General features: G+C 39.1%; 2 protein-coding genes and 1 long non-coding RNA gene across 3 annotated transcripts in view; 1 reads left to right on the top strand and 2 right to left on the bottom strand.

The window, feature by feature from the left end:
• Positions 1-26: 26 nt before the first annotated feature.
• Positions 27-24,674, bottom strand: LOC124257807. Its single transcript, XR_006893373.1, has 3 exons — positions 24,661-24,674; positions 12,873-12,884; positions 27-127 (listed from the first exon to the last, which is right to left on the bottom strand). It is a non-coding gene; the product is annotated as an uncharacterized LOC124257807 (long non-coding RNA).
• The window catches only part of LOC124257797 (TBC1 domain family member 13-like), a 53,802-nt gene continuing 27,765 nt past the window's right edge, over positions 1,805-27,841 (top strand). Inside the window, exon 1 of the mRNA XM_046691939.1 lies at positions 1,805-1,884. Coding sequence (XP_046547895.1) covers positions 1,835-1,884 — 50 coding nt within the window. The 5' untranslated portion in view covers positions 1,805-1,834. The remainder of the gene's footprint in view (positions 1,885-27,841) is intronic.
• On the bottom strand, positions 17,804-26,467 carry LOC124257799 (F-box/WD repeat-containing protein 5-like). The gene is made up of 5 exons (XM_046691943.1): positions 26,358-26,467; positions 21,197-21,580; positions 20,299-20,473; positions 19,744-19,883; positions 17,804-18,208 (listed from the first exon to the last, which is right to left on the bottom strand). The coding sequence occupies exons 2-5, from the start codon at positions 21,563-21,565 to the stop codon at positions 17,804-17,806; spliced, it is 1,089 nt and encodes a 362-aa protein (XP_046547899.1). The 5' UTR covers positions 21,566-21,580; positions 26,358-26,467.

Below are 27,841 nucleotides of genomic sequence, written 5' to 3'. Positions count from 1 at the left end.
GTGACCTGCTTGTCAAAAACAACTCCTAGATTCTTCACTTGGGAAGAGACAGGCACATTCACAGGTCCAATATTGACTGAGAATTCTGTCATACGTTCCTGTAAGTGCTTTGGCCCAGCAATGAATACTTCCGTTTTGTTGTCATTTAGTTTGAGAAAGTTAATTCTCATCCAATTGTAGCACGGGTTTTTGTGTCATGTTTTACAGACAAATCCATTCTTGAATAGGAAATTTGTCAGCTTCACTTTTCTTTGTTTTCAAACTTGATATTAACATTTATAGTTCCCGGTTAGAATTGATCCACAGCAATCCATCCTTGTCGTAAGAGGCCATAAACGGGATCGGGTGGTCAGGCTCACTGACTTGGTTGACACATGTCATCGTATCCCAGTTGCGTAGGTCGATGCTCATGATGTTGATAACTGGATTGTCTGATCCAGACTCGATTATTTACTGCTTATTGGTTATTGTGAGATTTTCCAATGATATGACGACGCTGTTGCATTCATTAGCGTATTTAGCATTTTTCAAAATATCCTTTTAGCTCAGGAGGAAATTATTGGCCCATTTCCGGTATCCCCAGCCGTGATATTGCTGGAATATTGCTAAATGCGGCGTGAAAACCATACTCACTCAGGAAATACTGAGGTCTTCTAGTAGCTGTATCTATATACTTGATCTAATTCCTTTTAGTGAGTCGCTTCCCTTGGGCGTGCTAGAAATCTCTCATCATTGGTTTGAATGCTTGTTTGCTCAAAGTATGTTTCTAGGTTTGTCGTATCCCCATTGCATAGATTGATGTTTGTGTTCTTGATCACTGGATTGTCTGGTCCAGACGATTAGTTCCAGACCGCCGCATGTAGCTGGAATATTGCTTCAGGAGTGCGACGTAAAACTAAACACTCGAGCAGTGCCATGATCTACCTTTTATCGTCCAACTATGTACATGTACAGAATAATCTGTAGTGAGGGAGAGAGTTAATTTGACTGAACGCTGCTTTTAACAGTTATTTCATTTACATGACAGTGATTCGCTTTGTGAGTCCGGAAAGCACGAAATAATGCAGATATTTGACGTTAACACCATTGTTGAAACCAACGAGAAAAAAGAATGGTGCTGACAGTTTTAAAAATAAATACCTAAGGCAAAATGGGTTTCCGCTTCAGTTTCTTGGTTTGCTGTGCCTCGAAACCAGTGTTGAGGTTAGATATGAACTGAGAAACAAAGTACATTGTGTACACACTTGAAAACTGGATTTGACCAACATATTGTAAACTTTATAAGTCTGAAAATAGTTGTCATGATACTGCAAACTTTAAATTTAAAATAAAACTACGATCGGTATCAAATACATTACCCTCGAATAGTGAGTTAGTAGTTTTACGCAGCACTCAGCCATATTCCAGCTATATGGCGGCGGTCTGTAAATAATCGATTCTGGAACAGACAATCCAGTGATCAACAGCATGAGCATCAATCTACACAACTGGGATATGATGACATGTGTCAACCAAGTCAGTGAGCCTGACTACTGATCCCGTTAGTCGCCTCTTACGACAAGCATGGGTTACTGAAGATCAATTGTAACCGGGATGCTCATGGGTATTACCACCGGATACATATTTGTTTCATGGGTATTGTTTACCCGGCAGTTCATTATGCAGGAAACTCCATTACGTTATGTCAAAGTATGCCTTGAGCAACAAACTGGTCTGCAGTTTCAGTTTTAACTTCCTTTTACTTCATTTATCTCGAAAAACCAAGAGCATTGACAGGACATTCATATAACAGAAGGAAATCGGGCCGCCATCACTGTGAACAAGCTGTGTGATAATGGAGAAGATTATCCGCAAGATAAAAGCTGGATTCAGTTATAGACCAGGGTAAGTGAATGTTACTGATTATTCACATACAGCCAAAATTTAACATCAGACTTGTTAACATTGGTAAAGCAATTTGTCAGTATAGATATTTACACATAGATATTTTCCGTTTGGTCACAATACGGTAGCAATGGGACGATACATTCTCTCTCAGGCAAGATGTGCCGTAAAGCGAGATTACATATATCTTAGTGAGTGAGTGAGTTTTTACGCCACTTTTGGTAATGTTCCAGCAATATCATGGCGGGGGACACCAGAAATTGGTTTTACACATGGTATCCATATGGGGAATCGAACCCGGGTCTTCGGCGCGACGAACGAATACTTTAACCACCAGACTACCCCCCTTCCATTTGTCCCAACCTTTCTATAGTGGGATATAATGACACAATAACATACAATGTGGTGTAAGATTGCTGTGCGGTAAATAATAATAATAATACGGTAGATTTGTTATGCACCAAAACTCCAGGCGCTTGGTGTCTGCTCATGGCGCTACACAAAATTAAAATACACTGCAGTAGAGGTGCTATATTTTCACTGTTATATCAATCTTTATAGACCTTTTGGAAGTGATGTCTTTGTGCAGCTTTTACAGATTGTCAATGATTGGGATTTCTTTATTCCCAAGGGAAGATCGTTCCACAGAGTCGGGGCCATGTGAGCAAATGATCTCTGTCCATACTTTTTGAGGCAGGTTTTGGGTACTTTTAGAAGTAACTGATCAGCAGATCTTAGTGTCCGAGAAGGTTCATATTTCTCAATCAAGTCTCAGATAGGCAGGAGCAGATTGATTGACACACTGATATGTCAGGGTGAGAATCTTGTATTGGACTCGAGCTTGGACTGGAAGCCAGTGTAGGGAAGTTAGCACTGGTGTTATATGTGCACACTTTCTCGTCTTTTGGACCCGTTGGAGTTTCACAAACTGTTCCTGGGTTAGATTTCCCAACAAGCTATTTGCATAATCAAGTCTTGTCAATACAAGTGTTCTTGCTACCATATGTGCCATATCAGTAGAGAGAAGATCTCTAATGTAACCGATATTCCTTGAAAATAGCAAGAGTGACAGATTTTAGATATGTGATCATCCATTGATAGATTGTTGTCGAAAACCACACCAAGATTCTAGTCACATTCCGAAACTGTAATATCAGAGTCTCCTACTCGAACAATCTTCACACCAGCAGTCAACCGTTCAGGCAGAGTTCCTGCAAGAAGAGCCTCCGTGTTGCTGTCATTTAGTTTCAGCTTGTGCATAGTCATCCAGGACTTGCTGCTATCAGTGCACACTTCCAGTTCAGTCACTGAGTGACATGCATTTTGGAGGTAGAAAACTTTAAGTAACTGTGTATCATCTGCGTACATATGATGATTTACACTTGAGGTTGAAAGAGATTTGCCCAGATCAAAAGTATACAGTGTGAATAGGATGGGCCCAAGGACAGATCCTTGAGGAACACCATACTTTAAGATGGCAGTTTCAGAATTTGAGTTACCGATACAAACTGACTGGACTCGACCAGAAAGGTATGACATATACCATTTCAGTACAGTTCCTTCAATACCTATTGGCTCCCTTCAGTGTTGCTGATAGTTGTTCATGATCGATGGTATCAAATGCCGCCGAGAGATCTAACAATACCAACACACCCACCATCCACAGATGTCAACAAATCATTCATAATGCGAAGCAGCGCTGTTTCAGTACTGTGTTCTGGCCTATATGCAGACGGATTCGTATCCAGTAAGCCAAATCTGTCAAGATGTAAGGAGAGTCTACAATTCACAGCCTTTTCAAGCACTTTAGAAAGGAATGATAGGTTAGACACAGGGGTGTGTCTCACTTAGAAACAGCGTTAGAAAGACATATAGGTGTATAGAACCTACCCACCCTAACGCTGTTTCTATGCGTGACACGCCCCTGTGTTGTATGACCCTAGGGTAGGTTCTATATACCTATATATACCTATATGTCTTTCTAACGCAGTTTCTAAGCGTGACACGCCCCTGTGAGGTTAGACACAGGTCGGTAGTTACTGAGGATCGACACGTCTAAGTCCTGTTTCTTTTGACCACTCTTCGAGATTAACAGGAACTATTCCTGTTGATAGACTCCTATTGACAATCCTTGTGATCACTGGAAGAAGGACACCAAAGTATTCAAGTAGAATCTTTGTCGGCATCGTTGACGGTTTTGATGTTTGAGAGAATATTCAGGGAATACGAAACTTAACCTCCCTTTATAAAATGGTTTTGTTGCGGTTGCGTTTAGTGATGTTAGGTGCGGTTAAGTACGTTTAAATGTTTGTAAAACTTGTTATACTCTTAACGTCCTGGTCGTTGTCTATTGTACAATATAACACTGGAGGGGAAACAAACCACAGGGGCGGCGTGGGTTTTCCTGTATCGATACCTGACCAGATTGTGACGTCACGGGAGATAACGAACAAGATATGAATATTATCAGCAGGCAGTCACTACTTGTTTCTTATACTGTGGTACCCGTGAAGATCCGGGTTAAACTGGTCTTCAGTAACCCATGCTTGTCGTAAGAGGCAACTAACGGGATCGGGTGATCAGGCTCACATAACACATGTCATCGTATCCCAGTTGCGTAGATCGATGCTGTTGATCACTGGATTGTCTGGACCAGACTCGATTATTTACAGACCGCCGCCATATAGCTGGAATATTGCTGAGTGCGGCGTTAAACAACAAACAAACAAACATAAATCCTATACAATGTGAAACCACATGCTGCCCTGTTGTCTTAGGCGCCGCTATTGATTTTACGGAGTTGCTTCCCTTGTTGCATGCCAGGAACCCATGGCTGTATACGCGCCCACATTTTGTTTCTAGTTTAGTAAGCACTATACCCCAGATAGCATTCAGACGTTGGCCCAACGTTGGCAATGGTTTTGCCAACATTGCCAACGTTGGGCCAACGTCCGAATGCTATCTGGGACTCATTCTCATGGGTTTTTCAAAAGTGATATATGTATGAGAAACTGCATCATTCTGGGATTGTCTCCCATATCAAGACATATCCGAAATACGTATACAAGCGACGTTAAACCCAAACTACTCTTACGTGTCTGTAGAAATACTTCCTTCATTATGTACTTTGAGTTGTGATACTGCAAATATGACTGACACATATCGCGTGAAATATCACTTAACACCGGAACTACTTTCAGAATAGATAAGAGGCGACTGACGGGATCGGGTGGTAAAGCTCGCTGACTGGGTTGACACATGTCATCGTATCCCAATTGGCTAGATCGATGCTCATGCTGCTGATCACTGGATTGTCTGGTCCAGACTCGATTATTTACAGACCTCCGCCATATAGCTGGAATATTGCTGAGTGCGGCCGAAAACTAAACTCAATCATTCCGGAATGCAGTAACGTCATATGATGTCATTTCTAGCAGAATGTGGAGCAAAACAACTGAATCTAAAACGAATTAACATTCATCACAAGTGATGCACAATTGATGGGACGTCACTCGGAATGGCTATTTAAATTTCATCAAGAATTTTATTTATGCCTAGATAAATATTCAGATTTTCAGGATCTAATCCCTATCAACAACGTATACAAACCAATCATATGCAGAAGAATCCGTTTTACAATCCCATCTTAGGCTGTGTATTGGCAAATAAATTGTATTGCAATTTATTGTCATTCAGGTATCCGTATTTCAATATGGCGATATATGGAAAGTTAATTTGTTTGAAAGTTTGAAAGGCCCTAAAATATTTTCCTTTAAAAACAAATCCATTTTGCGAGCATACCACTTGCCAATGCATATGAGAAAAAGTCATACATACATACATACATACATACATACATACATACATACATACATAGGCGGTTGCACACACACACACACATACATACACATACACACAATGTGTGACACATACATACATACATACATACATACATACATACATACAGACATACATACATACATACATACAGATGAAACATGTCGAAAGGAATGGAATAAATGATCACATTTTCCCTTAATTTCTCTTCATCATCTGTTTCCTCCTTGGCTTCATCATTTGCATTTTATCAATCTTGTAAATCCAATATCCCCTACTATTTTTTAATGGTATAAAAATAAAATAAAATATACCCAGTATAATGGTTCTCAGATATTTTTTAACATTGTAATATGTATGGTTGAAAAGCGTATTGCGGTGCAAAGCCGGACAGTCCTACCCATTTAACAAGGTGTTTGTACTGGTTGTATTTATTTCACAATGATATCACTTTTTATCATACTCCATATCCACAGGAAACTCTCATATTTACTCATTGAGTTCAGGTCATGGACAATATGGGGAACAACACGATTAACATGTCAGTTTGAATGCCTGTGAAAGCCACAGCTAGATGCACCATGAACCAATTCCAGACCATCTGTATAGGTCACCAACAATTTCAAACACTGATTACAAATAACAAAATACATTTTATCTGACATATTTATTTTAGCAGCCCTCCTGTGAGAATGAGGAATAATCACAAATAAATACATGCTTAAAACAATGCTGCAACTAGACAGATGGCAAGCATGGAAACAATATCACAGAATATGTCAATCAATTGTTGATAGTACTGACTACATAGCCTGTATCATTGGCCCAATTCAGGTCAATCATTGGCCCAAGTTGGGTCAATCATTAATCAATGTCAGGGTAATCACTGGCCCAAGTCAGGGCCAATCATTGGCCCAAGTCAGGGTCAATCACTGGCCCAAAACAGGTCAATCATAGGCCCAAAACAGGGTCAATCACTGGCCCAAGTCAGGGTCAATCACTGGCCCAAGTCAGGGTCAATCATTCACACCAAGAGTCACAAATTTTCTTTCCTTAATAATATGAAACTCAACATAATCAGCGCCCAGCGATGTAACAAAGTCAAGCTTGGCCTTCCACATGGGAATACAATTAAAGGATTGGCTAAAATTAATTACTTGACTTTGGGACTATTTTTGAAAAAATACCTCATGACAAGGTAGAGGGAGGTTAAGAAGAAAACACTGCAAAAAAAAAAGTTTCAAAACAATGACCAATTGTGCACGAAATTGTGCCTGATGACATATCTTCATGTATAGATTATTCTACACTAAATCAGGTTTCTTTAACCTTTTGAGTGGAGAGTATGTTAAACGTAAACCTTTTTTCAATATAAATGGTTTTCTTGAATGTTTACTGAGACTGTTTACTTATACTCTGCTTGAGGTGACCTGAAGCCTGATATTTATCATATCTACCAACACTGATATTGCTTGGCGACATCCAACAATGATTTTGCATCACAATGCTTTGCAAGCCATTGTGACATCAACGGTTTCCATGACATCACAGCTATATGACATCACTAATCTCTCTGCCACTGAAGCTGGTTAGGTGGTTATGTTATCACTGTTTACATGACATAGTGGGAAGAATGATTTGGGAAGATAAATAGAACCTCAGCCTTGTGTTGTTTCATATCAAATCAACAATTGTCTTAAACGAAATTACTGTTGTATCAGATGTATTAATGTTTACATCAGCCAAACTCCACTATGTTCATTTTTCTCTTTTATCAAGTTATCACGCTGAAGGCACTAATTATGTCGATAATCGGAAATTCCAACTGAAACACAAAATAACATTACACTTGGCCACATAGCTACACAAGCTGAAGATTCCTTAATGTGAACAAAACGCGGGAGCATAGGATCAGCATTACTCAAACAGAACTAAAACATACTACACTGTCTATTTGTTCTGTCATTTCAACACTTGGTGTCGCCAAGGAGTAGTGCCAGAACTATATTAGGGGAATCACATTGTCCTGATTCTAAGTTTAGACCCATCTGATTCTATAGTTTTGTTTTGAGTCCAGACAAATTGAATTCATGAGAATTGGAATTCTAGAAATGCTACAGTTAGAGAAATGCAAGGTGGTGACATCATTTCGGAAACAATGCCATGTGGTGATAGGTCCATCATAATAGTATGGATATATAATACCATGGAGAATTGATAATGTCCTTCAGTCTATGAAATCAACATCATACCGCCATATTCAACATGGTTAGCATTCCTGGCATATAACAGGGTTAGAAAGTATAATATATTTTAACTATTCCACAAACGTATCTGCAAGTGGAAGTCTGGAAGGAAATGTCCTCTAGGCCTCAGACAAGTGTGCTCAATATCAGGGGTGGAAATAACTTTAAAATTGCTAGTGTACTCCGGTACAGTGGCACATGTAAAGTCACTTGCCCTGATAATTTTTCTACTATACCATCCGTTTTCTTGTTGATATTTTAAATAAACAACATCATTAACATTGGAAAGTCAACTGGACACCGGTACAGTGTGATGTACAAATTTGCTTGCCCGACAGAAAAAAACACTGGACTCGGACGTCGGGCAATGGGTTATTTCCACCCCTCAATATAATATTTTAAACTGTTTGACCAGGTTCGAGGTCAGAGGGTGTGGCTAAAAGGCTAATCATTCACACTGTACCTGACAGGTAAAATAATATCATACTCCACTAAAAGGAGAATAGATAATATTATACCATATATTTGCATCTTTGAATCTTTGAAACTAGCATTTCAAGTGGTCTACAACAGACCATTCCACTGAACCTCACTTAGGTATGACATCTATGTTTGAAATCACTAACATTAAAACACAGTAGGTTTATACCATAATCCAATATTTGTTCACAGTATTGTTGGTTAGAGACAGAATAAACTGGTAAGCAATTAAAACAAAGCTGTTCTAAATTAATATGTTCCAGACATTTTCAACAGTTCAATAATTGACCCTGATCAGATACCAAGAGGACAAGAGAAATATTAACAGTTGCCAAAGAGTGAGTCGTGAATTGTAACTTTATAGTGAAACAAGTGAGGACATATATATATCTGTTCAAGAAACTAACAATCTGACTGGCCAGTCTCAATGTAATACCCATCTAAATGCACAGAATCATATATTCACCCCAAAAAACAAATGTCATTGTCAGTAGAACTCTTGTGAACAGTTATGTCTCTAGCATTGATGATGATTGTGAAAGTCCCTTGAACTTTGGTTTTGGGTAAAAGCCCTTTCAGCTTGCAAAACCTCACATGGACCGAATCCATGAACATAACTTTAGTAATATCTGCATAAAAGGGTTTTTGGTGCTTTTTCAAGAATATTTGAAATTGAGTTTGCAGTGGTAAACAGTTCTTTCTGTATGAGTTCATTCATACTTTAACCAACTGACTGACTGAGTTTGGTTTTACGCCGCTTTTAGCAATATTCCAGCAACATCACGGCAGGGGACACCAGAAATGGGCTTCACACATTGTGCCCTTTAACCAACTGCCTGAGACCAGCTGTTTCTGAAGAACAGTGAGAGTTGAAGTTGTGATAAACCAGATATTTTGCATCAAAGCCATTCTGGTTCCCAAGACTTGAATGTCAAGGACATCATGGGGGATAATATAAAACAGCCATACCATGCATCAGAAGATGAAGAGGCAAAACCATTGTGTTTACAAACTGGTAAAGTTTTGTTTCAGAGAGGCTTTGTTACCAGGGGAAGTAATCTCGTAGAATAATACAACAGTATGAGCCAAATCACAATAATCCCCAACATGCCGACGTTTCCCTTTAAAGAACTACATATACAAATGTTCAAACAACAGGAAAAGATGAAGTAGGGATCTCAGCTCATACCTAACCAATGGTAAACCATTTTGATACCAAGCATTATACTTTATACTGTGACTGATATCAGTGAGTGAGTGAGTGAGTATGGTTCTACGCCGCTTTTAGCAATATTCCAGCAATATCACAGCGGGGGACACCAGAAATGGGCTTCACACATTGTACCCGTATGGGGATTCAAACCCAGGGCCTAGATTTTCGAAGCTCTCTTAGCGCTAAGATAGTCGTAAGTGGAATACATTAACATTAACTTACGACTATCTTAGCGCTAAGAGAGCTTCGAAAATCTAGGCCCTGGTCTTCAGCATGACGACTGATATCAATGACTGGGAGACACATCCACGGTTGAGTGACATACCCTCCAGACTGCTTCACGAGCTAAGAGATATGCACATGTGTATATTTTCAATCTATATTCAAAGACAAGGTAAAAGAAATCAGTTGAATTTATTGGTAACTAAACCATGGTAATAGTCTCAGGATATGATATGCTTTACTGATTTAACAACAAACAACAAACCCTCGACAAGTGTAGCCTGATGCTGCAATAATGATCGGGATCAAATTGAAAGTTACACCTTAGATCATTTTTCCATTTCAAATGCTGTACATCTCTGATGTGAGTGAAAATAAACGAATCTTCAACCCCAAACGTTTTAGTCGGCAATGATTGTCAGCCAGGTGTGATTTCTTCAAATGTGAAACAAAAGATCTGTCTTTGTCTTGGTTACATATGCTCAGTTTAACACCGGTGCATTCTTAGTCTCTATAGGCCCAGCCTCTTTCAAAATTTGAAAACCAGCGTATTTAGTATTCCGGTGACCAGAAATGAAATGAAAAGATACAAAAATAACTCATTTACTGACACTATCAACATCAATAAATCATATATTCTTAATAAAACCTATTTAAAACGCCAAACCATTCTTCACATTTTGAGGAAATAACAAACAATATTTGAAATTGCAATTAAACCTTTTTGACAGGCTGACCTAAATTTTGGTACCAAAGATCCCCTAAGAAGACAGGCCAAGGAAAAGATTAGTGTTGAATAATATGCTTCCAAAGCCAAAAGACCATGATCACACCTATTTGTGTCAGTGAGTGAGTGAGTGAGTGAGTGAGTTTAGTTTTACGCCGCACTCAGCCATATTCCAGCTATATGGCGGCGGTCTGTAAATAATTGAGTCTGGACTAGACAATCCAGGGATCAACAGCATGAGCATCGACCTACACAATTAGGATACAGTGACATGTGTCAACCCAGTCAGCGAGCCTGACCACCCGATCCCGTTAGTCGCCTGTTATAACCAGCATGGGTTACTGAAGGGCCATTCTAACCCGGATCTTGACGGGTTTTTTGTGTCTGTGAGAATAACAACTCAGCACAAGCATTTGTAAACAGCAACAGACTAAATAATAATGACACCACTATCATGCATGCATGCACACAGATACAAGTGACCATACATCCTTTACCCACACCTTGGGATATTACATATATATTGCACATTGAGGCTGTACACCAAATGGTTTCTGTTGAAACTCTAAATATACCATACCCAGGTTATGTCTATGAGTGAGTGATTTTAGTTTTACACTACTTTTAGCAATATTCCAGCAATATCACAAGGGGGACACCAGAAATGGACTTCACACATTGTGGCCATGTGGGGAAGCGAACCCAGGTCTTTGGCGTGATGACTGACTGACTGACTGAGTTTGGTTTTACGCCGCTTTTAGCAATATTCCAGCAACATCACGGCGGGTGACACCAGAAATGGGCTTCACACATTGTACCCATGTGGGGATTCGAACCCGGGTCTTCGGCGTGACCTTTGGCGTGATGAGTGAACGTTTTAACTACTATGCTACTCCATCGCCCCGTTTATGTCTATGAATTAATTCAGTATGTATAACATTGTCATACAATGTGCCACTGTGCTGATAGCCTATGCATCATATACATCCTGTAGATGGTCACACAGTGACATGTACTCTGTCCTGAAAGTTTATTAAATGACCAATGAAAACGGGTGAAAATGAAGTGTGCACCCCCTTTTCTCAAATAGCTGCATCTGCCCCTGAATAATATTCTGAAAACGATTACTTTCTTCTTTGAAAGGCATTTAGAAGTTGGAGCAGTAAGGAAGGAAAGCAGTCTATGGATGAACAACTTCTTTATTACAGTGAGAGCAACATTTTGGTGTAGGTTCTAACACCGTTATCAGTGAGACTGCCACATCTCCATGAAGATGAGACCGCCTCCGTGGTGTAGTGGTTACAGCTTCCGCCGGAGAGCGGAAGGTCGCGGGTTCGATCCCTGACCGCGTCATACCAAAAGACGTTAAAATATGGTACTTGTTGGTCCCTGTCTGGCTCTCGGCATTAATGGGTACAACAAGGACTGGTCGGCTTGGAGTCAGTATACTGTGTCTGAGTGGGGTATTCATGCTTCACTGCGGCATGGTATCTCAGTGGGCTAGCACTATAAAACCAGCTTTAGTCTGGGCTAGTACAAGCAGCCGCACATACACATCCACACACATGCACGTCGTCATATGAGCGAAATATTCTCAAGCACGATGTTAAACCCAATTCCACCAGAACCACCTCCATGAAGATGATGAGTAAGCTCTTTGAGAAGCATTTAGAAGTTGGAGCGGAAAGGAAGTAGTGAACAAGTTGTTCATCCATATATTGTTATCCTTCCTCAATTCTTTCTTTATTCTGCCAAAAGCAAATATATTAAACTCGTGGGTTAACTGCAAGAGCAGCGGAGCAAATTTAATCACTGGTCACCTGTCAGCATATTCAGACTACTTTTTCAAGAAAGAAAACAAATTGGAAATCAGAAAAAATGCAATTTTTTTGGAGGGTGCCTTTGGGCTTCCGGAGCTAATTTTGGCGTGCCTTTGTGAAAGCAAGTGTGTCTGTACCTTTTGATGATCCAAATAAACTTAAAACATCACAACAAATGTCATTTCAATTTATTGTTTAATAAATCAGTAAACATGTCAACCTGTGAACTTGAGAGCTGGATATCCTTAACACTACCATGCCTGCAAGAATAGGTCAGCTTTATTTGTCCTGGATATTATTTGGTTATTTTAGTTGGTCAAATTTATTGAACTTTCCAATAAATGAATCATGGTGAGTATTATTTTAATAATTTTACTCGTGCCACCAGGGCATGTTGAAAATATTTCATCCAAGCCATCTCAATATTTACTGTGCCATAACACCCAAATTAAGCACTATTTTAATCCCTGAAAACATCTGCCAAGTAGAATTTCTCAAATGAAAATCTAAAACCAGGAAATGAAACATGTCTGACAGTGTTCCCGGTAGGAAAAAAAGCTCTGCGTTCCTAAAACTCACAGCCTCAAGAATCTTGTGTGTGCATGCACTGCAGGTCCCCTGTATAGGTCTGAAATTTAGACGTCTTCCTTGCATTTTAGAGCATGTTGTCATCATTCACAAGTCAAATTCAGCTGAGAGAAACTTTATTTTATTTTGTTGTTACCTTGGGAAAATTACGTTTTTCAGTTACTTGTTCCCAAAACACAAAATGCTCTGCGTGCAGAAGACGCAGGTAGAAAATATCGTGCATGAAATGTAGACTTATTTTGCGTGAAACATGCAGGTTTTTGCGTTAACCCGAACACTGGCCTGAGGGGCAGGGTTTGGTTTGGTGGGCTTTAACAGTAATCCAGTTGCCTCACAGCATGTCAGCTGAACCACATCTTAACTTATGCAGAAAGGCTCTTAAAATAGCAACAGGATGAATGACTTCAAAACGTATTACATGATATCTCTTCAGTATCAAGAGCTGTTCAGAAAGCATCTTGTCTACTGGGGCTGCGTATTGGCAAATAAATTGTGTTTCAGTACATTGTGCTACATGTGATACATTGGAACTAAAGTGGTTGATAGTGTGTGGCACTGATTGTACACGCAGATCCTATTTTCTACCTACTGAGGCCCTGAACATCAATGTTATTGTTCTCAAATATTAGGTTGGGTAGTGAGGGATTATTATAATCTTCAACTGATCTTTTTTTATCTCGTAACATGTAGAAAATCTCTTAAACTTAAAAATAGTAAGTCAGGTTGACGACACTCAAAGTCAAAGTTGTCACCATGTTCAAATCATACCGGCTACCTAATTATCGATATCAGACACCTTTGTCACCAGAAAACAATGTATCATTTAGGAGACAAACTTGGCTGACACTGTTCAACAGTGAAATATGAAGTCACCAGAGATGGTGGTCGATTAACTTGGTTTTAACGTTGATGTGAAGAATATATCTGTTATATCATGGCACGTCAGAATATTATGAAAGGGATATCAGAGTGACGCAGTCCTAGACTGTTACCATTTAAGTTAAACAAGCAAGCATGAATGTAGTGTTACAGCCCATCTTTGCAAACATGGCTAATACATTCCTCTGCGTAGCAAGACAAAACTGGACCAACAAGTCACGGCAAACATAGAACCGTGTCTGTAATTACGAATCAGTCTGAATTGATATAAATAGCAGTTATGTCAACTAATGGAGAGTACACTAAAGTCCTCCGACACCGACTCATTAAAACACCAGAACGGGGAGATAGTCAAGACATATGGGTTGTATAAATTATCTCCATGGTCTAACTTCATAACAACAGAGGTAAATAAAATCAGTTTGATATCAGGACTTTGAAGATTTGATCTGTTTTTCCTGATTTTTCGACCTCCATATCTTGATGGTGTTGTCGTCACTGACAGTGATAAGTACTTCTGAATCAACAGGGTTGAAAGCAACACAGTTGACAACGTCGCTGTGAGGAAATCGATGGAGACAGATACCGTAGTGGCGGTCCCAGATGTACCCATGTTTGTCCTCAGCTCCACTGAAAACATTTTTAAAGATTTCAAATTACAAGGGATCAAACTGGCTTGATTTTTCTGAATATAACATGATAACTATCATTAAAATATTTACACAGTTCACTATATGGTACGAGGGAGGAGTGCAGATAAAGGAACAGAAAGGATGGATACGGCACAGCACAGGTAAATGAATCAATAGGTTTGTTGGCACATGTGCACATGCTCCGCGTACACCTGGCTGTTCCTCTCTTTGCATTCCTCCCACGTAACAAATAGTGAACTGTGTCAAAATTTAATGATAGTTTGTTAAACATCTTTTTTATTTTCAGGATATAAATTCTGCAAAAACTCACAGAGTTGGTCTGATGTTTATAATATGATCAGCGTTTCATTGAGTATTATATGTTTATCAGTTTTCGAGTTAGATTGCAATTCATCGGTCCGCTTTTGAGCCAAACTGACTATAGTAGTTCACCCTTCAATATGGATAGATATTTTCCTTTGTAATAAACAAGTGAAAAGGTGAGTATGTTAGGCATATATCACAAAACATGACCTACATGGAACATATAGTACACAATTCTGTGTATCATATGTCAGGTGAATATTTTCACAATGAGTTATGACTTTCTTTAAAACAGGTCACGATGACCCCCATGAGTTTGGAAGTCTCTGATAAATCACATATAATAAGGGCATTTGTAATGCATTTAATTCCGCACCATGGAGAAGCACTCTCAAAGCGCTACAATCTGATTATCATTACCCCTGATAACCCAAGCTGCCTGTGAGGTGCTAGAAGGTTAACAGTCACATGACATCCCACCGGGTACCCATTTTCTGCTGGGTGAACAAACTCACTTCGCTAAGGTGACACCACATGTATCACATGTGCTTCATTGTGGGGCAGGACTGAAGTCCTAGAGAGTCTCAGGAGTCAAGCTGCCAAACACGGTCACCCATCCAAGGACTCTCAAATGTTGCTAAACTTCAACTGATTAGTGACCTGAGCTCTATGCACAGGACCATACACCACCATACATCATTTATTACAAGAGTTTGATATTACAGGACATCTTTGAATCATTTCAGCATTAATATTGATCACAGAGAGAAAATCAGTTTTCAAGAGGCATTGTAAACCAAAAGTCACTGTGTTCTTTAATCTGATTGGTTGATAAACATGATCAAATGGTATTCGATTCCCGGAAATTCGCTGCGTATTAATACATACAAACATCGCTCACACCATTGTATTGTTACGTCGTCAGCTGAGATGACGTCATTCAAATCATATTGTGACGTAAAGTCCGAATGACGTCACAAATGAGCAGTTCCAGATGCTACCATGGGAGACAGCCAAACGGCTGATGACACTTCACTGCTGTACACGTACTCGATGTCAATGAGCGCAGACACAAAAACGTGTGTGGACCTTTTGGTTTACTTTTGTGTTTACAATGTTGATAAACATCATGTGTTGGCCAATTTCCGGGTGTTATTGAGTATTTGAAGCACGGGAATATTTCATTTGAAACCTCCGGCTGCTTCAAATGAATTCCGTTAGCTTCAAATACTCAATAACACCCGGAAATTGGTCAACACATGATGTTTATCTCCTAATTAACTACGGAACTACCAGTTTGATACTGATTTTAGCACCTAGGCTTATCTACAGTAATCAATGGTAATACACAGTACACTTCATAGAGAACCACCTGAAATGATGACACCCACCTGGCAACATACTCCTCACAGACATCGAGAAAGATGAAGAAACATTCGTCGTTGGGGGTGAAGGCTTTGTGAGACCTCAACATGGTGCCTACTTCCTTCATCTTACACAGGTCAATGACGTGGACGTCGATCTCCTGGGCTATCGGGGGTGGTTGTAGTGGGTTACAGATCTCGTAGCCCGAGGCCACGGTCGACTGTTTACATACAGGTATCTACAACACAGGGGTTTGGTTAACATCATAGTCATAGTGCCATGAATACATCCCAGGGAGCTGAGAATGTAATTTTATTAACTTCTCATCATCATCATCACCATCATCAAAAATAGTATCACTCATCTGAAAGCTGTCTTGGTTGACACAAGTCATCATATCCCAATTGCTTAGATCGATGTTCATGCTGTAAATCACTGGATTGTCTGGTCCAGACTGTATTATTTACAGACTACCGCCATATAGTTACAATATTGCTGAGTGCAGCGATAAACAACAAACAAACAAAACATCTGAATGGGTTGCAGATTTTGTTCGATGTTCAACAAATCTTGTCCTGATGTCTGCTATGGACACTTATTAATATTTTAGCAAAACCATAGTCAACATTTCTTACAGATGATGATGATGATGATGATGATGATGATGATGATGATGATGATGATGATGATGATGATGATGATGATAAAGCAGGGACTGGGAAAGGCAGGGGCCATGGGCCATTTTGCACATTAGAATAAAAACTGGCCCGTTAAAATTTTTGAAGTTTACTATTGATATATATACAAGGGCAGTGGCCCATTCTAAATTCAGAAAATGGCTAATAATCCTGAAAATCGCCCATTGTCAAAGTTCTCTATCCCAATCCCTGGATAAAATATTATTAAGATGAGGATATTAGATAACTCTGGAGCTTACAATGTCTCTCTTATGGAAAGCACAAGATATTCTGAAAGATGAAGCTTAAACATAAAAGATAATACATATGTTTAAAAAGTGTCTCTCTACTGGGAGACAGTGGGGTAGTCCTCACAGCATGTCATGCTGAAGACCTGGATTTGATTCCCCAACCCACATGTACAATGTGTGAAGCCCATTTCTGGTATCCCCTGCCATGATATTGCTGTAATGTTGCTAAAAGCGGCATAAAACCCAACTCACTCACTCACTCACTGACTGTCTTTCCACTCACCTGTGATCAGGAGACAGACTCATGCCGATTATATGTCCATCCATGTCGAATATTTCATCCACATTGTCATACGGCCGATCAATACCGTGGTTGTTTTCATCAACATCCGGCAAGAGAAAGCGCACCCCACCATCCCCACACTGTGTCTGACCAACCGTCCTGTCTCCTTTCAACGAATCAATCCTCTTGATGCCGATCTGGTGCGGAGTGTACGTCAGGGACCCCATGGTGAATATAAGGAGCTTATCACACTGTTCACTCACTTTCTGTTTAATGGTATTGTGCTTTTCCGAGGTATTGTTGGTTGGAAGACAACAGTTATCGGAGAAACCGTTACACAGGTTGTTTGGCTGAGGTTGCATGTCGTCGTTGTCGTCACTGTCGCAGCAGGCACAGGGAAGGGCTGCCTCGATCTCCACCTGGCCGCAGCGAACACTCCATGGAGTGGTTCATCACCTCCGCCGCTTCCCAGTACTCGGGCCTGTAGATTATTCGCCCATTTATCTGATTTCCGATGTCTTGTCTGCTTCCTGTTTGTGATGTCACAGAATGTACAGAGTTTTCGACAACTTTCACACTTTGGCTTTCCCCGTATATGTCCGACTTACTGCGCACAGACTCCTGGTCTGGTTTCCCAGCGTTAAATGCCATGTTGTCCACTTTGGTGTCCGTCAGATTTTTGGATATCATGATTGTCCTAATGGAACTTGCGTTTGTGTTCAGGAAGCGAAACAATCTCATCACAACCGATTCACGTTCTGATTCAATGGACTGGGAGGCCTGTGATATAAAGACACATGCCAGTCAAACAGCTTAACCCACAAGGATTTGCTTGATGTTATGGGACAAAAGCATTCCTTTCTATAAACAAACACATTGTGCATGGACACTGCTAATTTTAGTCTGTTATAACAATACTTTGTTCAGGGCTCCAGATAAGGGCCATATCGGCGTATGTACGGATAAAAAATATGCACGATACGGTAGGAAATAATTTAGAAAACGTAGCAGATACGCACCACAGCAATGGTGTACGGTCTTAGAATCATTTACAGACGTATTTATCTGAAAAAGTATTGTTTTATTGTTCATTGACCTGTTTACACAAGAGTAGCAATGTTGTGGTGCATATATGAAACGAAACACAAGATTACTGATAGTCCATTAGCTTCCATTCAGTACTCAAAATGTACACTTAAGGTTTTCCAGTACTCAATATTGAACAAATAAGGAGTACGTTAAGGTTTTCCTACTCCTGATGTTGAAAAATGATCTGGAGCCCTGCTTTGTTGAACACATTTTGACTAATATTAACAAAAAGTGTCCAGGACTAAAGAAAACCCCAGTTTGATATATAATCCATCAGTTATTGGAAATCAAGTGAAGGCTATCACACGTCACCAGGCTTGGACGTTCTAAATCATAACAGAAAGTCCCCTTTACTTTGACATCTAGTGACCAATGTGAATCTCTACAGCTGCCATTACATCTATCACGATGGTTTTATTGAGGTAATGTGTTTCGTACAGGAAGAACATCCTTAATGGATCATATTAAAATGCAATGTTAAAATAGCTCTGTAATAAGGAAATTATAGTTGAAATATTCTAAGCTGTGAGATTGAGAGTGCCACAGACAAACAGTTTGATGGTTGGTAAAACTTATTGCTATTCATCTGTGCTATTTCAATATTTACTGTCTTTTTAAAAAAAAGTACATATTTTAAAACTTGCTTGCCAAGTGCAGTTAGCTTGAATGCTAGGTATATCCCTGATTACCAAAATTACCTCTGTTCACCCTGCAGAAAATGGGTACTCGGAGGGATAAGTCATCTGACTATTAACTTTCATGTACTTCACAGGCAGCTTGGGTTATCCTGGGTAATAATGTCCATTATGCTGTGTGTGCTTAGAGCACGCATGTGTGGCATGGCAGGGCTCGATTTAAGAGATGTTAACCTACTTGCACCAGGTGCAACCTAAGATAAAAACCTAGTTGCACCAGCCAAATTCCAGTTGCACTGCTTTTATTGAAATATGCAATGTAAGAAATATGGTATTGAATTATTTAGATGTTTTATTGAGAGTTTACCCACTCAAAAATTGAGTTGCACCAGGTGCAAGTTCAGCTAATAGCTAGATTGCACTTTGTAATATTGGGTTGCACCAGTGCAAGTAACAAAGTACTAAATCGAGCCCTGCATGGAGTTTAGCGATTATTATTATTATTATTATTACCCACCAAAAAAAGCCTCAAGTCAACTTTCCGTTCAAATACATATCTAATTAAATAATGACTACTGTTAAATGCCTAACCTTGTTGAGCCACAGCGCTGAACATGAGTTCAGTTGTCGTGTCCAGTGCAGGTTTCCCGACAACAAGTGTGTGTCATCGTACCACGTCCCAAATACGTCATATGGCTTGTTTATTACACGACACTGTAGTTCAAAGTTTTCTGAAAAAGCAATACAAAAATAGAGTGGGTATGCACTCAACATTTTGGCTTGATTCTGATATCACTGCAAAATCATATTTTGTTCAAAAACAACAATATATAGTTTCACAAATTTACTGATATTTTCATGAGAATATTACTAAGATTTATTCAGCAATGAAGGTAAATTTTGTATCTAAACATTGTAAATACATCAGAAATAGGAGACAAATGTATTAATTTTTACAGAAGCTCTTTTAAAAAATTATCTTGTTTGCATATTTCCCAAAGTTTTGAGACAATACAAACTACCTGGTAGACGTCCTATGAGTTTCGTATTTTATAAGTTTCTAGATTACAACAAATATATTCACCAAAGTTAATTGGGAACAAAGTTTATCACCATGGCAACTGATTATTGACAGCAGAGTCTTACGTGTCAAGCTGAAGACAGCTATTTCTCCCGATGTGCTCATGTTACCAAAGTGTACACCAGAAACCAGGAGGAGAGTGTCGGATTCATTAAAGTTGGAGAACTGTGTGTACTTCCACGTGAATTCCTTCATGTCATGTTCATACTTGAGCGATGCTGGGTAACTGGACGTCCATACCTTCAACAGAAACGGTTGTTCAGTTTACTCTAATTTTCACTTTAAGAGGGGTTGTTCTGTCGGCCACTGGTCAAATGGTGACTGGTCAGGTAGAAAGTCACAGGGGTATTATATGTGAACTATTTACTGGTGAGTCCTGCTTTAATATGATTGAATTCATGGTGTCCCTGCCCATACTCAAATATTGAGAGAGCTCACTCACTTACTCAACAGCACCTTCTCAATCTTTTAACATGTTTAGTGACAGGATTCAATACAATGTGGCATCATTGTCAAACTCAATGAAATGATGCTCATTGAAGAGAGAGATATTGTAAAAGGCGACTAACGGGATTTTGGTTGACAAGTCATTGTATCCCGATTGCACTGACTGATGCTCATGCTGTTGATCACTGGATTGTCTGACACCATATATATTGGATAATTGTGGTGTTAAACAACAAACAAACAAAACTGAGAGGAATAAACTGACAACATTACAGATCAATATTATGTCCAGACATGTTTTTCATCAGTTTACTTTCTGTTTATCAACCTCCACAAACATTTCAAAACAATAAGTGCACTGGTTTTGCAGTCTTCTTATAGTTTTAGCACTAAGCTCGTTTTGAACAGAGGCACACCGGACAATTTATTTCTTAAGATAGTGTATCAGGTTTACAACGCTACTAATCTACAAAGCCCCTAAACTAGAAAACAGAAAACAACAATCATCGATGATACCTTGACAGTTCCGTCTTTAGAGCATGTTGCAAACAGCTGGCCATTATGCGAGAAGCTAACGTGTAGCACTTGGTCTTTATGCTTTCCTATGTTTTCACTCTCCAACACTGGGGTGTAGTAATACAGACGCTTGAACTCCTGCCTCCAAGAGTGTTTCCCTGGCGCCATGGGAACAGATGGAGCTATGTGCCAATGATGGTAAAATAATCCCTTCCATAACAGGTCATCTAGCGAGACTTGGAACCAGTGGTGACATGTGTATGAAGCCCTAGCTAGGTCCGCCACGGGCAGGTTGGAGAAGATCTTGAGTAGGAGGTCATCTGGCAGATGTTGGAAACCATAGTAGCTGATCACGTGATCTTCTGCCATCGACGAATCACAGCTCTGAAAAGACAATAGCTTAAAGATGTAGGATCTCACTCAATAACTGAAAGTTGTTCAACACCACCTTCAGATGTCTGACTGTTATCTGTATATAATCATATCAAAAGTGGTTGAAAGCATGATAAAAAAAATAGATTGATATTACATGATGCTCATAACGCTATGTTATCATTACCCTTGTCAGCAGGGTAGTCATATTACTATCTGATTTAGTCCTTCACCACAGTAGTGTTGGGAATTGGTTTAAATCTCATAATTGATAATTGGTTCATTACAACCGATCAATCATCGAAAATAATTGGTTAGCGTCATTTATCAAATTTTCCTGGTTATGTTTGTTAATGCACAAAAGATAAAGAAAAAAACATGTAGTTCTTTCGTTTTCTTAGCAAATTGCACAAAATGCATTTGCAAATTTCACATCTTTAAAGGATGACTAGAATGTTAGGAACATGAATTTCATGGAGTCTTTAAAATAAATTCAATCATGAATTGGAAGAGCTTGTAGTGCTAATGAAATCTAACAGACAAAACCAACCTTGTGAAAAATATTGTTATTGCAAACAAGTGTTCCAAAATTGATTGGGTTCGATTATGAGAAAACATGATCGATTGCTTGGTCGTTTTGTCATTGCGACCAATCTTCGATTATTTCAATTAATCGGACCACCACTACACCACAGTGAAGCACATGTAATTCTACCGGGTACCCATTCACTGCTGAGTTAACAGAGGCATATTTAAAACATGTCACATACTTCAGAAGACACTATGTACTGATACAGTGTATGTGGTGTCTCTTTAAGCATGTCACTTTGTTTGAGATATGCCTCACTCAGCAGTGAATGGGTACCCGGTGGAATTGCATGTGCTGCACTGTGGTCCAGGATCAAATCTGTAGAAAGCCATCCAACTACTTTCCACTACCAACGTTGCGTGACATCACCTGATATGTGACCTGTGTTCTGCACACAGGACAATATGCATATGCTGACATTACATGCCTTATCTGCCTGGAATCCTACAGGTGTCTACCTTTGTAAAGAAGTGGACCAATTCAATCAAAGTAAGCTAAAACATGAATATGGTCAAATTTATTTAAATTGTCCAATGCTGCATTTTAAAAATATTTTTTTTAAATGTTACAAAAGCCAGTCGGTGCAACCTCTTTTCAGAGTGAGTGAGTGAGTTTAGTTTTACGCCGCACTCAGCAATATTCCAGCTCCAAAATTCAGGTTCCATAGTCTTTTGACAGACAAGCAACATGATAATCGCCTGTTTATATAAGAGTCTAGACCACACCAACTATTATCCATGTAACAACCCACGTATTCACTAGCAAGACAATGAAGTCACTTCTAGCATAGGTTGCTAGGGACCACTTCTACCCAGAATCCCACACAGCTGGATTGGGATGAAATGACACATAATTAACCAAGTACCAAGTCTCACTATCCATACTATGAAGTCACTTCTAGCATGGGTTGGTAGGGACCACTTCTACCTAGAATCCCACACAGTTGGATTGGGATGAAATACACATAATTAACCAAGTACCAAGTCTCACTATCCATACTATGAAGTCACTTATACTATAGCATAGGTTTCTAGGGACCACTTCTACCTAGAATCCCCTACAGTTGGATTGGGATGAAATGACACATAATTAACCAAGTACCAAGTCTCACTATCCATACCACGAAGTCACTTCTAGCATAGGTTTCTAGGGACCACTTCTACCTAGAATCCCACACAGTTGGATTGGGATGAAATGACACATAATTAACCAAGTACCAAGTCTCACTATCCATACTATGAAGTCACTTCTAGCATAGGTTTCTAGGGACCACTTCTACCTAGAATCACACACAGTTGGATTGGGATGAAATGACACATAATTAACCAAGTACCAAGTCTCACTATCCATACTTCAAGTCACTTATACTATAGCATAGGTTTCTAGGGACCACTTCTACCTAGAATCCCACACAGTTGGATTGGGATGAAATGACACATAATTAACCAAGTACCAAGTCTCACTATCCATACTATCAAGTCACTTATACTATAGCATAGGTTTCTAGGGACCACTTCTACCTAGAATCTCACACAGCTGGATTGGGATGAAATGACACATAATTAACCAAGTACCAAGTCTCACTATCCATACTTCAAGTCACTTATACTATAGCATAGGTTTCTAGGGACCACTTCTACCTAGAATCCCACACAGTTGGATTGGGATGAAATGACACATAATTAACCAAGTACCAAGTCTCACTATCCATGCAACAAAGTCACTTCTGGCATAGGTTGCTAAGGGCCAATTCTACCTAGAATCCCAATGGGGCAAAGAAATCCTCAACCATTTACACTGTATTTTGCCAATACAGTAAAATGCATAAGCTTCCGTGAAATGAAAGTCACTATCTGCACCAACTAGCAGGAAACTGCAAGGAAGGATACCTCAACACTTTCAAGCAGGAAGTTGTCAACACAGCAGCTGTCTGTGACAACATCAACATGATCAAAGCTGTTTTACTGGCTGCTCTGCTCTTTTCACCATATCAATCAAACCTTGAACACAATACTCAGCATGCTCAGGGAGCAGCTGACTAATCTTCATATACAGTCAGTTTCAGAAACTTAAGTTGCTGCTGTTTATTTAGTTGATAATCATGATAAGGCCAGACCAATTTTATTTCTTGTTTTATGGATCCGCCGGTAATATTTTTTCAAGAATAAGAAAAATAATAATAATAATTTTCCCTGCTCAAGAAATAAAATTTTAATATTTTTATTGGCGAAAAATGTAAATGTGCAAGAAAATGTTTTTAGATTGTTTTCTTTTGCTCCATAGACAATTCATAAATTGCCAAAAGTAAAATACTGTTAGTATTTAAAAGGAATATTATTTTGACTGGTGATAGGTGTAACGTGATAGGATATGAGATAACTATGTGATCTATATTCATGGCGCTAAGCTTGTATATTTTAAAACTGTATCTGCACTTGATCATACGAATGGTGGCATGGTTTTCTTAACATAATGCGTAGTTATAGGCAACAAATGACATAACTTGTGCATAAATGACATAACTACTGCTTATATTACCCTCATCTATAGCTTAAATCTTAGTACATGTTAGATAACAGTGTCTTATGCAACATGTCCTTTGGTAACTGTGATAACATTGACAGATGTGAGTTTCAGCATATCCAAATGAGCTAAAACAGAATGTGTAACTATGGTAACAGTATGAAGTGATTAAGTGTTGCAAATCAGTCTTGGTTAGGTCCCACCATTTGAATGGTCTGGTGACTATTCACTCCTGCTGCCTTAACTAAGACACATCTTATCTACTTATGACAAATATTATCACTGCCAAATGAATTATTGTTGAAGCTGTCCTAAACCTATCTTGCTTATGAAAAAGGATAAGCTATTTTCTGACAGAAGGTACATAAGATGAGGGCTTCCAAATGGAACCATTTATTTATTATTTAAGGAATTCCCAGATTGAAAATCAAGTAAGCATAAATATTGATAACAGAAAACTATGTTTATAATGGACTCACAGGGACATTTCTTACTGTGTATGACAAGGATGAGCAGATTAATTACTTTTAAGTTTCCTTTCAATCCAAAGACAACAAGCATGTCCCGTAACAATTTTTATTTGGGGGCAAAACCGAGGGCAAAACATGTTGTTTTGTTAGAAATCCAATCCTCGAATATCAAAAGATTCAAATGGTTGGTCTCTCTCGTATCTTCATGCAATATATGTTGCGACCAGAATTTTGTGCATTCCTTGTAAGTTTTCATGTGAGGAATTTGAGGAGGATTTTAAATGGTATCAGTGGTATTTTAACATTGCATGTACTGCAATAATGCAGAGCTAAGTAGCGACATATTTTCTCATCATCATTACTTGTCATGCTGTCAGTGAAATAAAAGTCACCCTTCCAATGCTAAAGCATGGGCACTTGGGGCCCAAAACAAAAAAAAAAAGTGGTCTGTCAGAATGCCTAAATATATCTGTGATTGTGTGGTGTATTACAATGCACATTATTTCAGTAAATATGATTGAACTTATTGACAACCACAGACAATCAATGTTTAGTCAATTCTAGTTAGCTTTATGATGACATAGAATGAAAAGTTTTCATCATTTTCACAGACTTCCGTATTTCCTTGAACAATTTGAGGGACACTCATTTAGCATCTATGAATGTTACATTTGGCCAGAAAACAAAAACAAAACTTCATCAGAATATATTAGTGCTGGGGTTTGTTCGGTATTTACATGACAATCTTAATTTGCATATTTTCTCTCCTTTTGTTCCACGGAAATATCTCAGATATTGAGAGAATTACGGGAATTACATAGTACCCTTGTACATATCCGCTGACTGTAATAACATCATTCGATCGGTTCCTCCGCCGTTTCCTTGAAACGACCATTTGTCGGACAAAACTGAAATGGCTAAAAATCAGCTGATAATCAGCTCCATGTTTACAAAGTTGTCAATGGCTAACGTTGATTACTCTCAGTCTGCTTTTGATGTTAGCTGTTGTGGTTTTAAAAGAGCGACATTAAGTGGATAATAACAATATGCTTTCTGCCAATCTAACCCAAGAGAAATATTTTTAATCCAATCTATAAGGAAACGAAAAGCTGGACAACGTCGCTATGATGTCAATGTTTAATAATATGAAACAGGTACGCCTTAGTGCAGAAAACTGACACCTTCAAAATTATACAGAAGTTCATACCTTTAGAAAATACCAACATAAATCCTTATAAGCACACCAGAAAGCACTGTAGTTGTCAAATTGGTACGTCACGGGCTCTCGCTTTCCCTAAACAACATCGAAACATGCCATTTTGCCATGGGAATTCTGGGAGCTTGTTTTGGTTCTAAAATTAGAAACATAATTCATGCCATCACATCGTACTCCTTACAGGGTCATGAGCGGAGCGTTGAGTACAAGAACAACCAGCATATATACGAAGACACCAGTTTTTTAGATAATGTGCTTACATTGTTTCCTTACACTGTTATTTGATTAAAGGTGTGAAATCAGTTCTGTTACCCTTGCAATCACGTTTCACTGCGATGAACCAAATTCCAATACATCAATTGATATAGTCATACATGAACGCTATATATGTATCTTAGCGATACTCTTAGCTATACTCTCTTGTACAAGAGGGCGTCTGGTACTATAACAACCAGAGTGCGAAATAGTTTCCAAATTTTGCTAGCCTGTCGGGCTAGCTATGCCTGAAAGTGACTAGCCCACAAAATAATTCACTTTTGAATGTAGACACGGGTTAAGCTGCTAATGTGATGAACAGGCCATAATCTTGCATGATTTAAAAGTGTATTACAACGTAACAAGTAGGAGAGAGTGATATATTTACAAATGACCCCATGAAAATTCACCAGGCAGTCGGGCCAGTAACTATATAATGGAGATTTACTGGCCCGACTGGATTTATACTAGCCACGGGCTAGCGGACCAGTGGCTATTTCGCACACTGAATGTTATGTGCCTGTTATGTTATCCCTTTCATGCATACTTTCATGTTGTCTTACTTAATTCATGTTAGATACATATAAGTCTATTCTGCGCTAGGGGCGGTGGGGTAGCCTAGTGGTTAAAGCATTCGCTCGTCACGCCGAAGGCCCGGGTTCGATTCCCCACTTGTTACAATGCGTGAAGCCCATTTCTGGTGTCCCCGCCGTAAAATTGCTGGAATATTGCAAACACGGAGTAAACCACAACTCCCTCCCTCGCTGTTCTGTGCTGTATTACTTCGAATTCACTCTTGCTTGACAACGGCATAAGAATCTATACCGCATCCTAATATATAACAAAGAAGCTGTCTATCATAAAGTATCTAACCCGGGCATGGTCTCAACGTAACAAACGAGTTGATTGCAAGATGGGGAAGAACCTTTCAAAGAGTCTTTTGTGATCTACTGTGGGGCGTATGATGGCTATTTTAACGTTCCTTTCGTTTGAGTATGAATTTGTGGTATTTGAGTTTTAAGACACCTATATATACAGATTGTCGAATCAGGGGGGCAATCGGACAAGCATGTCGTATCTCGAAAACGAATATAATCGTGGAGTTCCGAATGCAAAAACGTAAACTGAAACTATTTTTCCTGGAGAAATACATCGATCCAGTCGTTTCTGAGCGCCATGTCACCTGCACCCACTCTCCGTGTATCTATAGGAGAATATGT

The sequence above is a fragment of the Haliotis rubra genome, unplaced genomic scaffold (genome assembly GCF_003918875.1).
Source record: "Haliotis rubra isolate DU_JTF1 unplaced genomic scaffold, ASM391887v1 Scf673, whole genome shotgun sequence".
Classification (NCBI taxonomy): Eukaryota; Metazoa; Mollusca; class Gastropoda; order Lepetellida; family Haliotidae; genus Haliotis; species Haliotis rubra.
The sequence above is the reverse complement of the archived record's forward strand: the minus strand, read 5'-3'. Positions and strand labels throughout refer to the sequence as shown.